At 39.6% G+C, this 14955-nt stretch overlaps 1 protein-coding gene across 1 annotated transcript in view; it reads right to left on the bottom strand.

Annotated features, from left to right (window-relative positions):
- Positions 1 to 14955, bottom strand: part of man1a1 (mannosidase, alpha, class 1A, member 1) — a 165103-nt gene that overhangs the window by 13571 nt on the left and 136577 nt on the right. The window contains exons 6-9 of the mRNA XM_082504948.1: positions 11676 to 11799; positions 11249 to 11342; positions 4308 to 4423; positions 859 to 1078 (exon numbers count right to left, since the gene is read on the bottom strand). Of these exons, the coding sequence (XP_082361074.1) occupies positions 859 to 1078; positions 4308 to 4423; positions 11249 to 11342; positions 11676 to 11799 (554 nt within the window). The remainder of the gene's footprint in view (positions 1 to 858; positions 1079 to 4307; positions 4424 to 11248; positions 11343 to 11675; positions 11800 to 14955) is intronic.

Below are 14955 nucleotides of genomic sequence, written 5' to 3'. Positions count from 1 at the left end.
TGTTTTTATTATTTATCCATATATTTACATAAAGTAAACTAATATGTAAGTAAGTAAATAAGTAATATATGTAGATGCTGTGCAGAGCAACACCACTAACTTAGAGGTCAGTGGTCACTGAAAAGAATAATGCTATTCAACTGCTAGCGGTGAGGTTTCTCCAGAACTGCATTCAAATCACGATGACTCAGAACACGACCTAAGGATGCATTTAAATGAGGGAGATAAATACAATTATCTGAATTAAGAGGAAAAAGGGAAAAAACTGCATCCTCTTAAAATATGGCATTGATTAAAAATGAGAATTTTAAATGAGTCTAAAAGCACTTTCCCCTCAGTAAGCACTAATTTGAGTGTCTTGATTAAAAAAAATGAACAGTGCATGGACAGCATTCAAAAACCTGACATGAAAGATAATTTGGAGAGTAGTAATCGTTTGGATTGAGCCATATTCAGAAATCTACACATGTTATGGGGCGATCGTGGCTCAAGAGTTGGGAGTTCGCCTTGTAATCGGAAGGTTGCTGGTTCGAGCCCCTGCTTGGACAGTCTCGGTTGTTGTGTCCTTGGGCAAGACACTTCACCTGTTGCCTACTGGTGGGGGTCAGAGGGCCCGGTGGCAGCCTCGCCTCTGTCAGTGGCTGTGGCTACAATGTAGCTTGCCATCACCAGTGTGTGAATGTGTGGATGGCTGGATGTGTAAAGTGCTTTGGGGTCCTTAGGGACTAGTAAAGCGCTATACAAATACAGGCCATTTACCATTTATGTCAACAGATTCACTTCTACAATGAAATGCATCTACGCTTAACAAACCAAATCAGAAGTGGGGCAAAAAGATGAAGTGGAGTGTCTGTTTACTTGTCCTGGCATAAGACTCGTGACAGGTGCGAGCGATCTCCGCTGCCTGCTCCATCTGGTGGCCAGTCTTGTCACCGGGCGCCCCATCAGCACCCAGAGCGATCATGCCGCCTGCAAAACAGGTCAGGTGGCCCATCTTATGCTCCAGAAGCCCCCCCTTCCACTCCGCTATGTAGGTCAGCCCATTGGTTGACTTCCTCATCAGGTTGGTTTCTATTGCCTGAAAGAAACGCAGATTACAAACGTGTTAGCTTTGGTTAAAATATGTGACTGTTGTCGCACCTTAAAGATGAGGAAGAGAACATTAACAGTCAACACAGATGTGCCTAAACTGCAGGCTCACCTAAGACTCTAGAAAGTGACCATGGTAATATAATATCATGGGTTGAATTTATCCATTATTAATGGCTTATTTGACTGACAGGTGGATGCCAGTGCGGCAAATCGGCGTCTTCATAGCTTCACCTGCTTTAATTTGAATCACTGAACAACAAAAATCCACTTTGAGCTTTTAGATCAGAGGTGGGCAATTAATTTTCCCAAGAGGCCACATGAGAAACTGGGACTGTTGTGGAGGCCCGCATAAATTAGCTAACTTCAGGTATGCCCAATAACTATCTGATTTCTTTATACCGATTTATCTCTATAGACCAATAAGCTTCTAAAGGGATAAAATTCACACTGAGCATAAGAGAGTTCATCTTATTCGTGTCGCCTTCAACAACAGTCCCAGTCTCTCATGTGGCCCCTTGGGAAAATCAATTGTATTAGACTGAAACTGTTATAACGAGGCTACAATTGATACCGCCAGAGATCTGGGATGACCCCTGAGCACATGAGAAAACATATGCTTGAAGCTGTGCACAAACATTTCTTTCTAGTCATAATATGTCATAATAATTTCCTCCTTATACTCAGTCTCAGAAGATATCTGCAGATAACAAAACATGTCAATCCCATTGGGAAATATAGAAATGCTTGTGGCTGTGATTTACCTTCATCACCAAAGACTAGATTGCTAGATATGATTGAAAAACTACAACTAAATCATCTTAAGAGTTACTGATTTGTGTTGGTTCCAGTTGTTATCTCTAATGGATAAGTAGTCCTCCAAAATGAAAAACCTTGTATTTTTCTATTTACAGACCCTTTAAGGAGCACAAATTGTGCAAAAAGTAAAAGTTATTCCTTTTTCTGTTTTGTTGTGACTTTGATAGACCTCCTGCTGCTTCTTCCTCCCGAGCCTCTCCTTGACAAATAAAACAAGAATGCCCATAATCCTCAAAGATCAAGAGGGATTATGGGTAAACTATCCCAGCGTGTTTAAGTCTGAATTTTAGTCGCTGTGTAATATATTCGCTCCCAGTGTGCCACAGAAAGACAGACGGACAATCAGCTTTCTCCAGCTGAGACCCGTCGCTTGTCACCTCAACTTAAGTTGACAATTTGTTCTAACAGAGAAAAGCTGTCTCCGTGTGTCTGTCTGTGCGTGTGTCATCTATCCTTTGGGTTTACGAGTGCTGTTGTTACTGTAGTTGTGTCTTTTGTTATTCAGCAGTAGTCCTGTCAGCTGTGTCATCCTTCCATCTGCTCAAACTCTGTATCAAGCTCCTGAAGATTATATTACTTGAGATAAAAATCACAAAACTCTCCACTTTAGACTAAAATTAAATCTGTGAAATAGCATATTTTAGCATAAAACTACAGAGGCAACAAGTAACACTTGCAAAGCTTCAAAGCTAGACAGAAATAAATACAACAAAAAGGCCACTTTTCAATATCAAAAGATGGCCTCATGCTTGTTTTCCGCTATTACCCAACAACCATTTATTATGACTCAGAGGGTGCACGGAGGATGCAAAACCCCAGAGTAAATCCACACAGTTCACCATCTGTAAACAGACCCTTATGCTGTCAGTTCAGCAAGAACAGCCTCAAATTAGAGGTCACTGGCTGTATGTGTAATACACTCACAGCCTTCCAGAGGTTACCTCGGGATTCCCCATATATTAGCAATAAAATACAAAGCAGATACACAATACTGTCTGCATTACTCACTAAGTGCTAACACATGATAAAGACTGGAAAATAGAATCACGACTAATACTTTGTAAAATTAATTTAGTACTACACAGACTTATTTATACTTTTGGACACTACTAGAGCAGCTTTGCGTGATTCACTATTCAAAATAATCCTTATTTATCTTATACTGGGTCCTGGTGCAGGCCCTCAGTTCATTCCATGCTTTAAACAAGCAGTTTAGCTCCTCCCCCTTTAAGCCAACTGTCTTCTGATTGGCTGCCCTCACAAACAGACGTTTGTAACTGAGCGTATTGAGCAGCATTACCTGTATACACCAACCTCATTATCCTAAGCTTTTGTATGAACATGCACTATTGTAACACAAAATCTTACAATTGTCTAGTTAATTGGAAAAAAAAATTGTTCAAATATCTTCATCAGCAGTTAAAACCCCAAATATTCAGAAAAAGGCAGCAAATCCCTCTAAGTTAAAGGATGAACCTGGACAGTATTTTTGACATTTTGCCTGAAAAATGATTGAGTGATTATCAAAATCACTCGGTCCGGAAACCCACAGGCTTGTTTGCTGACTTGGCCTCTGGCCGCAATGGCAGTTTTTTTCCACAAATAAGCGATATCTGGGCCAAACCTTCCCATTACATCTGCTGCTCATTCTTTACAAATACAGAAGGTTGACGATGTGTCCCAGTTTATGTGAGACTGCACCTCGTTTTCATCCCTTCGTACCACATAATGAGACAATGTTCCACATTTTGATTGGCTCGAGTTTACAAAAGTTACCAAAGCAGGACAGACACTTTTAGAGCAACAGCTGAACAACAAGGACGAAACTTTGAAAGGTAATTCTCACAGGTTTTATTTAGAGGTTACAGATATTTATTTTGCTCTTGTTACTATTATTATAATAAAGAGACAAAAACACAGTAGATTTAACAGGTAACTCTTTTAACAGTTATTTGGATAGAAAAAAAAAGGAATATGATTGTAAGGAAACTTGGAAATTTAGTTGGATAAACTACTGTATATTTGTCATTTATGTGCCAAATATATGTATTTCAAAAAAAAAAAAAGATCACCTCTTAGCATTAGTGGTGTTACTCACACAAACACACAGTTTGTGTCACGTTTGGTTTGCTGCGATGTGGTCACCTAAATCGCAAATACACAAAAAACGCCAAACCAGAACGCTTCTGGTGCAAAAGTAAAACGTTCCTGCAGATATCTGTTTATAAAGAGATCCACTATCACTTGAATGATAGCTCATTTTACTACGTGCTGCAGTTCCAGTGAAGTCTGTGATTGAAACTCTGAATACTTCTTTTTTTCCCCCCTCAATCACAAACAGTCAAAGTCGCCTCAGCTCATTTTGAAAAGCGTGTCATTGTGTGTGTGAGTGTGTGTACCTGCAGGGCATCGTAGTACATCTTCTTGCCTTCCTCATCAGTCTTGTCAGACATCAGCCAGGCCTTGAGCAGGTACTCATAGAAACTGTCACCCAGGCCACCCACGGACACGTGATCTGCAACACACAGATAAAGAAAGGAGTGAAACTCACTTAGACACACAGAAACAAACAGGCCTCCCCATCTGTCTTCTGGGTTAGATCACACTGCCATCCAAAGATCATCCTCACATGACACGGTGTATGTGGAATACCGGTGATCCAAGATAAACAACAGCACTCTGTATGTGTGTGCGTGCTATTTTTTATTGGTGAGCCTTCACAGAGCTGAGCAAGCCGAGCAGCATTTTCGCATTCGTCCTGCTGATGGTCAGCAAAGCCTCATCCATATGCATGCATCATTAACAGAGTCTGAGGTTGTTTGTGGTGTGCAGAGATTAAATGTCAACTGTGATAATGTTAAAGTGAGGCAAAAAGGAGGACGGAGCTGAACACAGTTTGTTTCTGAGCTGATAACGGTACCCGGCCTTCCTCAAGTTCAATAACAAAAAACAGGAACAGCAGCACCAGCCAATCAGGAGAGATGACACACGCTTCAAACAGACCATCAGCAGTCTGCCAAACGGCATTACAGCTGTGCGATTGGAATAAATTTGTGCAAACATTTTTTTAATATATTATAAACAGAGAGAGGATGGAAACTATGACTTAATCATCACAAGTCACTGCCACAGCTGTTTGGATAAAATACAAACACTTCAAATCACAATATGTAAAAGAGAGAGCCTTTCTGGAGAGCTGCGGTGTGGAGATATTTTTTCAGACAGCGTTAAGCAGCAGAGATCCCCGAGTTATAATTTATTCAACAAATGCCTTCCCCATCACTGTTGCATAATTTCTGTCTAGATGAAAAAATCTAAGACGAGCATAAAAGCGACGATTTTTCCTTCTTTTGTTTGAACTTCCAGTTTCAATTCTAATTGAGTATGTCATCATTTGCATAAAATACTTGGATGAAATCATAGTAGCTGGCTCTGGTTAAGAGTGTCAGCTAAATGCCAACCATTATAATCGTGGATGTGCTCTCAGTGGTTTTTCAGCCCATCACATAATAAAAGCAAGTAAACCACAGGTGCAGATTCAGATTTAGGATACTACAGATACTAACACCCCTTTAATAAAATAGAAGGTGGCAAAAAACAATACCTGACAGAACTCTAATAAAGGCTGAACGCATATCAGTGAAAAAAATAAAGGAAAAAAAAACATTAATAAAAGTCGATTAAAGGATTTCAAATTTGTTTTGCTGTGGAAATCAAAAGACCTGTATCAGATTTTATGTGGAAAGGTGTTGCAAACATGGCACTATCATAATGTAAAATTGAATAATAGTTTATTTTAAATGTAAAATACTCACAAAGAATTAAAAGTGGAAAAAAGAAAAAACAGTTTTTAAAGTAATTTCAGTCTTCTTTCCCTTCTCTGTGTGCGACTGCTACCTATCAACTCACACTCCACAGTCTAACTGCAATAAATTACAAAGCGCATGATCCTTCTTGTATTGTGTATGCAAAACAATGTTTCAAGCAAAGTCACTTTCTAATCCTTTATTACGCTAATTTGCCTAATCTTTGCAGTTCTTGGCAGGCAGCTGAAATGAAAACGCAGCAGGCTAAAGGGCAATTTTGGTGCCGCTCCCGATGTTGTGTTTAACTCCTGGGGCTCCACAGTTGTGACTAAATTTGGTCAAAATGCAGCATGATGACTAAGAATTTTCTAGATATGCAACATATCAGAAGAAACTGTTTGGCAGTAACCTGACAATTTTTTTTTGATTTGTTTGAAGCCATGGATATTTAAGATAAATGCTCAAAAAAGGGCACCTGATCAAAACTTTTCTCCAGTCTCATACTGGTTTAATCTGTCTCTGCTGACTGCTTGAGCTGCTGTGACAAAGCATGTGTTTTTGCACACAGTCCAATACTCCATGCATTCCAATAATCCCTTTTCTTTTGGCTAAACAAACCTGGTAAAAATAATCTGGAAGGTAGTACAGTAAATTCAACTGTTGCCTTAAAATGCTTTATGCTGTGAGGTTAAGATCCTGCAATATTAGCCAGACAGTCCCTATGATTACAAAGGTGACGTTTGGAAAAGATGACGTTTAGGAAGAGACCTCCAGCAGAACCAGAGTCAGAGAGGGGCAGATGTCTGTTAAAACTGAAAAAAGCAAACAAACAAGCCAAAAAAACTCTGCAAGGTATGAGAGAGATACAGTAGTGGCATGTAAACACATCGGGAGTGAAAAGAGGTTATTGAAGTACATCATGGGAACCTCCCAGCAGTCTGAGCATCTAGCACCATAACTAAAGGATTGTTCAGGCTTACCTAACCCAGCCCTAACTACAAACTTTATAAAAACAAGCAAAGTTTTAAGCCTAATCTTATAAAACCAGAAGGAATGTCTCCAGAAACTAAAGAAGGAGCTGGTTGCCTGAAAGCTGAAGGCTCCCATTCTACTTTTAGAAACTCTAGGAACATGTCAGCCTGTAGCTTGACAGCAAAGTCCTCTGCTGGGATAACATGATGCTATGAGGTCTTTAAGGCATGATGGGGCCTGATGATTCATGCTGATATATGTGAGGACTTAACAAATTCAGGATTTAACAGAGAGCAAGTGAGAAGATATGAATCTGGGAGAATCACAATCTCCCCTTGTAACCCCTGTTTGCCCTCCATGTGGGCATTTTTGTAATAAGGTGACTAAATGTTGTTTGGACATGTGTCTGTCTCTGTAGCTTCAAGAACCTGGCATCCACCTTCTAATTTAAATCACTATAATAAATTTATTAAGCCACTGGTTTCTGCTCTCTAGTGATCAACCCCACTTAAACCAGCTTTAAGAACAGGCTGAAAAACTGATTTTGATATGCAGGCCCACTCTTTCCGCTTGTCAGTGTCACTTTAATTATATGTACCCAGCTGGCAGTTTCCTCCAACGTATGACAAGTGCTGTTAGAAAGGAGAGGTTTTTAGTGCTGGGTTCCTCTCCCAAACTATAAGTTACATCACCTCCACATTATACACCTTTCTTTATGTTCTTGTCCTTTCTCCTCTCTCTTTGTGATCAAGACTTCCATTATTTCCTCTTCCTCCAGCTTCACGTCTCTATCATTATTATCATTACCTGTTCAGTCGCACGGTGTGACGAGTCCGATAATGGCTTTAAAATTACACCCTGTTACCTGCGCCTTGTCAGAAGCATGAGCGTGCGGACCTGTGCAGCACCGGAGATGTTAAAGACGTGCCTTGGAGTGAGTATGAAAATACCTGACAGTGACACGGGTAAATAGTGGGTTTCAATAATTTAAAGAAAGTCAAGGTTCAAATGGAAAGTGTGATGACACAGTGAGGAGAAAGAAAGAGAACAGGAAGAGGATATTCCACTTTAGGCCCATCTGCAGAAACACTTCCTCTGCTGCTAGTGTAAAGGATTTTCTCTTTAGAGTGGGCCTCTCCATTTCGGCATGACCTTAGAAGTGTCCAAGTCATTCAAAGGCCTTGGAGATTAGTCTCTTAATCTGAGCCCCAACTGACATCTTTCCTATCTGGATTTAGGAAAATGTGTCACAGAGTGGTGTCAGGGTTATCTAATAGACTAAGGGAGAGGCGTGGCAAATTAGTTTAAAGATACCCCGCTCTGGAACAAACTTCGGGACTGGGGGACAATGCGTCAACATGTATTAATCCTCTATATCAAGATTACTGCATAGGTAATTCTGCATGACTCATTCCAGCTTCCTGAGTGTCCCTGGCCTAACAAAAGCTCCACAACAGCTACAAGCAGTACAACTTAACACATTTTTATTAAGCTAATTTAAACTAATATTGGATCATTCTGTCAGCCTGTTTAACTACTGAAACAGCATATATCAACTTTGTTTAACGGACAAATATTAGCACTCTTTATCTTCAGTCACTGTTAACAGAGCTCCATAATATTTATACAGAACTTTCATTCGGTAAACTTTAATTAAATCTCATTTGCATAGGGATCATTTAAGATAAACACAACTGGGTAAGACATAAGTAGACAGATAAAACAAAAAACAAAGAAAGTGAAATAATCTGAATGAAAGTTATGAAAGTGACAATCGTTACGGCGAAAGTGCAGATCCTTAAGATAACATAAAGCCCAAGTTTCTCAATACTCCGAAGTTTACAATGGTTACAAAGTAAAAGCGCTACCAGCAGCAGTTATTTTCACTGTTTATTGTGATGCTTCTTTTCTCAGGGTTTGCTTTCGTTGCTTTCATGTGAGTAATTCGAGCCAAACCTTCGTGTTCGTGACTTTGGCGTCAACGGACCGTAAAATCCACGTTGCTGATGAACTCAAGGTTTCAATTGTGAGTTTAAAGCCTCACTGAAACCAACACCATGTCCATTTAGTAAATTATGGTCCCCATTGGAACCAAAAATGACAATAAAGCAGCGCATGCTTCAGGTTACGAGTCATATTAATAGTCTTCTCTGTATACCCAACCTAAGCACAAAACACTAATGAATGCAGTAAGTAATAAGCAAATCTATAAGCCAACATTTAAGAGGAAAGTTTGTCAGTTCTGTCAAAAAGAGCCTCAATTAAACAGCAAAGTGCATGAAAGAAAGAGAGGGGGGCATGTTAAGTATACTCAGGCCCAGATAAGGAGGGGAGGGGACATTCATGCTCTGGTACGGTTTAAAGAGAAGTTATCTAAAATTATGGTAAAGGATCATTAATGCACAATAAATGGTGGTAAGTTCACAGAAAATTAGAAAAATAATTGCCACCCTTTCAAAGTGTCAATCTGAGCTGAAGACAGAGTAATGCCTACAATAAGATGGTATCTCTTGGTTTTAGTCAGTCCAAATTGCAGGTGTAGATCTCTTTTCTTTAAAAGATCGACACAAAGTACACTGCAGTAATCTAGACGAGCTGTAATTTGCATGCATTAGTGTGTCATTGTCATTGTGGATAAAAACGATCTAACCTTGCTGACATTCTTCAAGTGATAAATGCAAATTTTATTAATATTTCTGATACCAGACTCAAAGTCTCGCTAATTATTAACCCAAAGATTTCAACCCACAATTTTCATTTTAATTACACACTGATCCATTTCACCTTTATTCTGTGGAGGAAGTTATGACTCAGTCTTGCATTTGTGCCCGAGATAAATCTTAAAATGTGCAAACACAACAGGAACGCTTGATTAACGTACTTTAGTATTACGCATAAAAATTATTGTCCAAAGCAAAGGCATAAACTAGCAAGAAAACCGACAAGTTCAAGGGTCGAGCATTACAGCACACAGAGGAGATGTTTACTTTCTCGTTAATCAGTGAACGAACCCGAGAAGATTAACACAGTTTTTATCCGCCACATGTTAAGGATGGCCCAGAGTACTCAAAGCAGCCTTCGAAACACTCATATCTCAAATAAGCTTTAATGGAAGAACTGGGGGGCAGCTAAATCCCCAAATGAGAAAGAAAGAAAGAGTTCAACATGTGAAGGGTGTTGGCTGTGATTGGTGATGCTTAGCCAGCGGAAACCTGGGACTGAAACGTTACTGCCTTTTTATTGTGTCAAGACAAACAAACGCAAACAGTTCATGCGAGTGGCAACTTTGATTTGGATGCAGTTATGCCATCTGTGAAACATCTGGCACACTCTGACTGTAGCATCTGGTGAGTAGGCAGGAACTTTAAAGTGGACATAAAACACTACATGTATCGAGGCTATTTGAAACCATGGATGCCTACTCTCAAAAACTCTCACAGATCTAACACTGTTTGTGAAACTGGGTTTAAGAAGCATCTAAAGTTTAAGTTTAGAGTATGTTTAGCATCATCTTGTGCCTATAAAGAACGTGACAGCACTGTGGTGCTGCTAATGGACCTACAATAGTGTATGTTAGCTAATTAGTGACCAATAAGTCTAAAAGACACTAAACCTATAAATCATTCTAAGGCAGTCACTTTTGTACTAGCCCTGGCTGCAGCAATGAATTCTACATAAAAAAAACAAAGGATATGCTTGTGCACTTTCACTCTCTTAAGTAGGTACTTCAAACAAACAAAAGAAAGATCTAACGACGGCCAAAAATATGGAGCAAGAATCCTGGATGTGCACAAAACAGCTTCTCAATGATGCAATCAAAACAACTTGGATTCCCAAAGTTTGTTATCTTACGTTGACTTTATATAAAGCTCTCTCATAACTATATCCAAAATATTTAGTTTATTGCACAGCTTCTGATATGTAAACTGCAAATAAACAGTGCACCATTTTGCCTCAAATCCTCGTACAGCACACCTCTCGGCTCAGTGAACCACACACGTGTGGCGGTATGGCCTGACTGGTCAGTCAAACTGGCAATGACTTGTCACATATGTTTTTAAAAGTAGCCAATATAGACGTCTACCACATCATTTTTGAACTTTTACTTGTTTTTAGCCAGTGCCATTTAGACATTCATTAGATATCCAACCTAGTGAGAGTATTCAGCGGTTAAAAGTTAATTGGTGAATAGCAGGAATTAGCTTGATTTTAAGCCTTTGCAATAGCGTGAAAAGATTTCAAATGTAGATGTTAAATAGTCCTCTGAATGGCTGACTGGATTTATCCCAGAAAATAACGTCCACAGAGGTTTAATTGGTGCTTGAGCCCCCCCCCCCTCATAAATTATCCTTTGAGCTTTCATCTTCTCTTATTACTTTTTCCCTGCTGTATAACTATATTTTATTGTGTGGATTATTTCTTTTTGTAAAGCATTTTGTAACACTGTTTTTGAAAAGTACTATACAAACGTTTAAAGCAATATTAGCATACATGTAAGCAATACAAATAAAAAGGGAAGAAAGAACAAAATACAGGTTGTGAAACTGGGAATCAGGACTTACGTTGGCCCCACTGTCCACTGTTGGGATTCAGGTAGTTGGGGTATAGCCCCTGAGGTTTTTCCAGGCGATTGAGTACTTTACGGATGTTCATTACCTAATATTAAAAGAAAGAAAAAAAGAACATAAATATTTCTTAAAATTCTCAAAAGTTGCAAAATATGCACATTATATTTTATTATACAAGGGACTAGCTAGTTAGCAGGCTAATTTTACTAAATATCTATACACAACAATACTAAGATGTAATTGATATCAATTAATGTGAACTGTTTATCTCCGGTTTAGGATTTTTGTTTTTCTTTATGTAATAAAGAACTAATACTCTTACATACTCATCTTTATCTGGACTCTGGACTGGTATATTTCATTGCTTAGATATATTTTTTATTACAAAAAAAAATCTTTTAAAAGTCTCTGTGTCTGTTACCTTCTGAGCAAACTCTGGATTTCCTGAGAGTCTGCTGAGGTGCATAAATTCCAGATGCAGGGTGCCATACTCTGCCAGGATGCTGCTACCACCCGATGCCCATGGCCAGTTCCTACCAATACCACTGCACAAACACAGAAGCAGAAGGAGACAGAAATGTATGTTAAACGCAAAAACAATAATAAGTGTGACATTTTTCGATTTTCACTGTATGGAATATTTTTTTAGGACATGCCAGAAACACCTCACCTCAGAGGTGCCCCGGGAGGCTTCCTAGCCAAATGTCCAAACCACCTCAATTGGGTGTTTTTGATATGGAGGAGTAGCGCCTCTCCCAAATAACTAAGCTCCTCATACTCTAAGATAGAGCCCAGACACCCTACAGAAGAAGCTCATTTCCACCGCTTGCATTCGTATCCACAGACTCATTCTTCTGGTCACTGCCCAGAGCTCATGGCTATAGGTGAGCGTAAGAACATAGACTGACAGCTTAGTTTTCATGCTTGGTTCTGCTGCACCACACCAGACTGGTATAGTGTGCAAATCACTGCTGATGCTGAACTAATCCATATGTCAATCTCCCGCTCCCTCAGTCTTGAACAACTACAGCGATTACATTTCCTGTCTGGCTTGGGAACGCCTTGGTATCCACTCCCAAAAGAGCTGGATGAGGTCACTAAGGAGTGGGAGGTATGGGCTTAGACTGCTGCCCCCGTGATCCGGACTCAGATAAGTGACAGAAAATGGATGGATGAATGACGAACAAATGCATGACAAAAATAAAGCAAATCAGAACAAATGAGTAACATAATAAAACTTTTAACTTGGGCACATACCCGCAAACTTACAACACCCATTCCCACTAAACAGGCAGAAAGTCTTTAAAAAGCCATCTTGAAACTCTTACTTAGAAACCAAACTCCTTAAAAATCTGAAGACTGCTAAACAGTTCCTGAAAGTTTGATCTTATTTTTAAAAGTAATTACTATTCAACCGATTTTCACTCTGAAGGCATTTACAAATAGATTCCTTAAATAGATAAAGAGCAGGGTATGTTAATGACACTAAAATTAAACCAAACGTTACACTCCGTTTGTTATATTTATGCACATGTCTGTTTTTCCCACAGTCTTCACCTGGCAGCACATCATTCTTTGAGTTTACCCGTCAGTCAAAAGGAAACTTGTTGGAGCCTGTTCTCTGCCAGGAAACAAAAAAAAGGTGCGTCTGCTCTCGGGCCATATGTGAGAGTTACCAACCTTGGCGTGCTTGACAAGGACAGAAGACCTTGCAACTGGGAGTGTGTGCATGTAAGTGTGTGTGCTGGATCATTACAGCCACTGACAGATCACTTTCAGACCAAGGACTGATGACTCTGGTGGTGGTGCCTGAAGTAACTACTCATGAATACATATGAACTATTTACTACACTGTCAAGCACACCGGGATGTCGGCCCTACAGCAACTACATATGGACACATGTACTACACAAACACACACACACACACACTGAAGCAGAGGAGACATCCAACAAATGAGAAGAAGGGGGAGGAGAAGGAGTGTGGATTGGGAGATGTGCTGCACAAACACACACACACACACACACACACACACACACACACACACACACACACACACACACACACACACACAGAGACAAACCCACACATCTCTTTAAAGAGGTGGATGAACATACTAATTATGCCCCCCTTCTTCAACTCATCATGTTGCATAAGCCATAATTTGTTTCCCATTACACCACAGATTTAATCAAGTCAACCAAACACAGGGACGACCACTGCCGCATCAGGCAGCGAACACAGAGTCTGGCAACTGTCAGAAAGCAGGAATGGTGAGAAAACATCCCATCACTGCACACCCTGATTAATTTGGGGGTCAGCTCCCAGCAAAAATTTAATTGGCACTGTCACACCGCTGAGATTGTGTATAAACACACACATATATTTTGGATTAAGTTTTTAAGCTACATTTTAGTCAAACACTATTCCTTCATCTCCGCCGCCTATCATTCAACCGTAGTTTTGATCTGTCTATCCATATTTTTAGTCCCTTTATAAACCCTGTGATGAACAGTAAATCCTTTTGCTTGTATGGGTGGGATTGAGAGACAACGCACACCTTTCCAGCTCGCCCCTGTCCACCTCAATCCCCCTGAAGCCCCGCTGCAAGAAGCACCAAATCCATGTTAGGGAGTCTAAAACAAAAGAGAGCCAGACAAAACCTAAAACCCCCAACGGTGCCTTTCAACTTTCTTTGTTAAGAAGGGCTTTCTGCTTCAGGCTCTGGGTGTGCCCACATAAAAAGGGGCATTTCAGAAAGATCCCTGTGAGTGCCACCATTCCCAATCAAATAAGTTATCAAATTATGATGTAAAAATAACCTGGTGATTTAGTGCACAGAGTGGTAAAACCAACATTTATGTTCAAGTTAATTATTTTATCGCTGAACGCGCTCTCTGTGCTGCTGTTTAGTTCTAAGGTGACAGCTGGAGATTAAAGCTCTGAAACTTGTCCCCTAATATAAAGAAGACACGGAAATCACTTCAATTTGTTACAGATCAAAGTGAAATTAATTTGATTGCTGATTTGATTAATCACACATTTTAGTACTTACGGCCTTTTTTTGTGCAGTACCGTTAACAAATGTCATGAATATAACACTATGCTTAAATTACTGAATCAGTTCTGTGCTTGGATGAATAATCTCACTTCTTTCATTCTTAGCAAAGCATGCAATGCATGTTAGAAACAAAGCTTCAGGGCTAAAAAATAAAGCTAACGTGTGGTTCCTCTAACGGCCACTTGACGTTGACTCTAAGAAATCCTCAGACTCTCGTGTTAAAATGTCCAGCTTTAGAGTACTAAAAAGCATTTTACTACCAGTTTCAAAGAAACAGTTTTAGTCTCTGTGTTCAGTTTTAAAAACAGCTACTGAAACAAATTTGCACTGGGTGAAATGATGGTGAAAAATCTGCTTCACAGACGTTCACATTGATTCTTGTGAGCACCCAGAGCAATGTGATTACTCTGGGTGCTCTTGGCTTGAAGAAAAGACAATAAAACTGTAGGACTGTTTTGGTAAGTTCTACAAATCTGTTCATGTGGTTTTTGTCCAGCTGTTCCTGTTGGTTTTTGTGAGCAAATCTTTGTGGGTTTCCAAAAACAATCCAGAAACTGTATTTGTGTGATTAAACACTGTAAGAGATCAGGTAGTGGTAGTCTTTACCTGGGGAATTCAAATAATTTGTAATAATTGTGAA

This window comes from Aulonocara stuartgranti, assembly GCF_965226115.1.
Source record: "Aulonocara stuartgranti genome assembly, chromosome: 15".
Lineage (NCBI taxonomy): Eukaryota > Metazoa > Chordata > Actinopteri > Cichliformes > Cichlidae > Aulonocara > Aulonocara stuartgranti.
The sequence above is the reverse complement of the archived record's forward strand: the minus strand, read 5'-3'. Positions and strand labels throughout refer to the sequence as shown.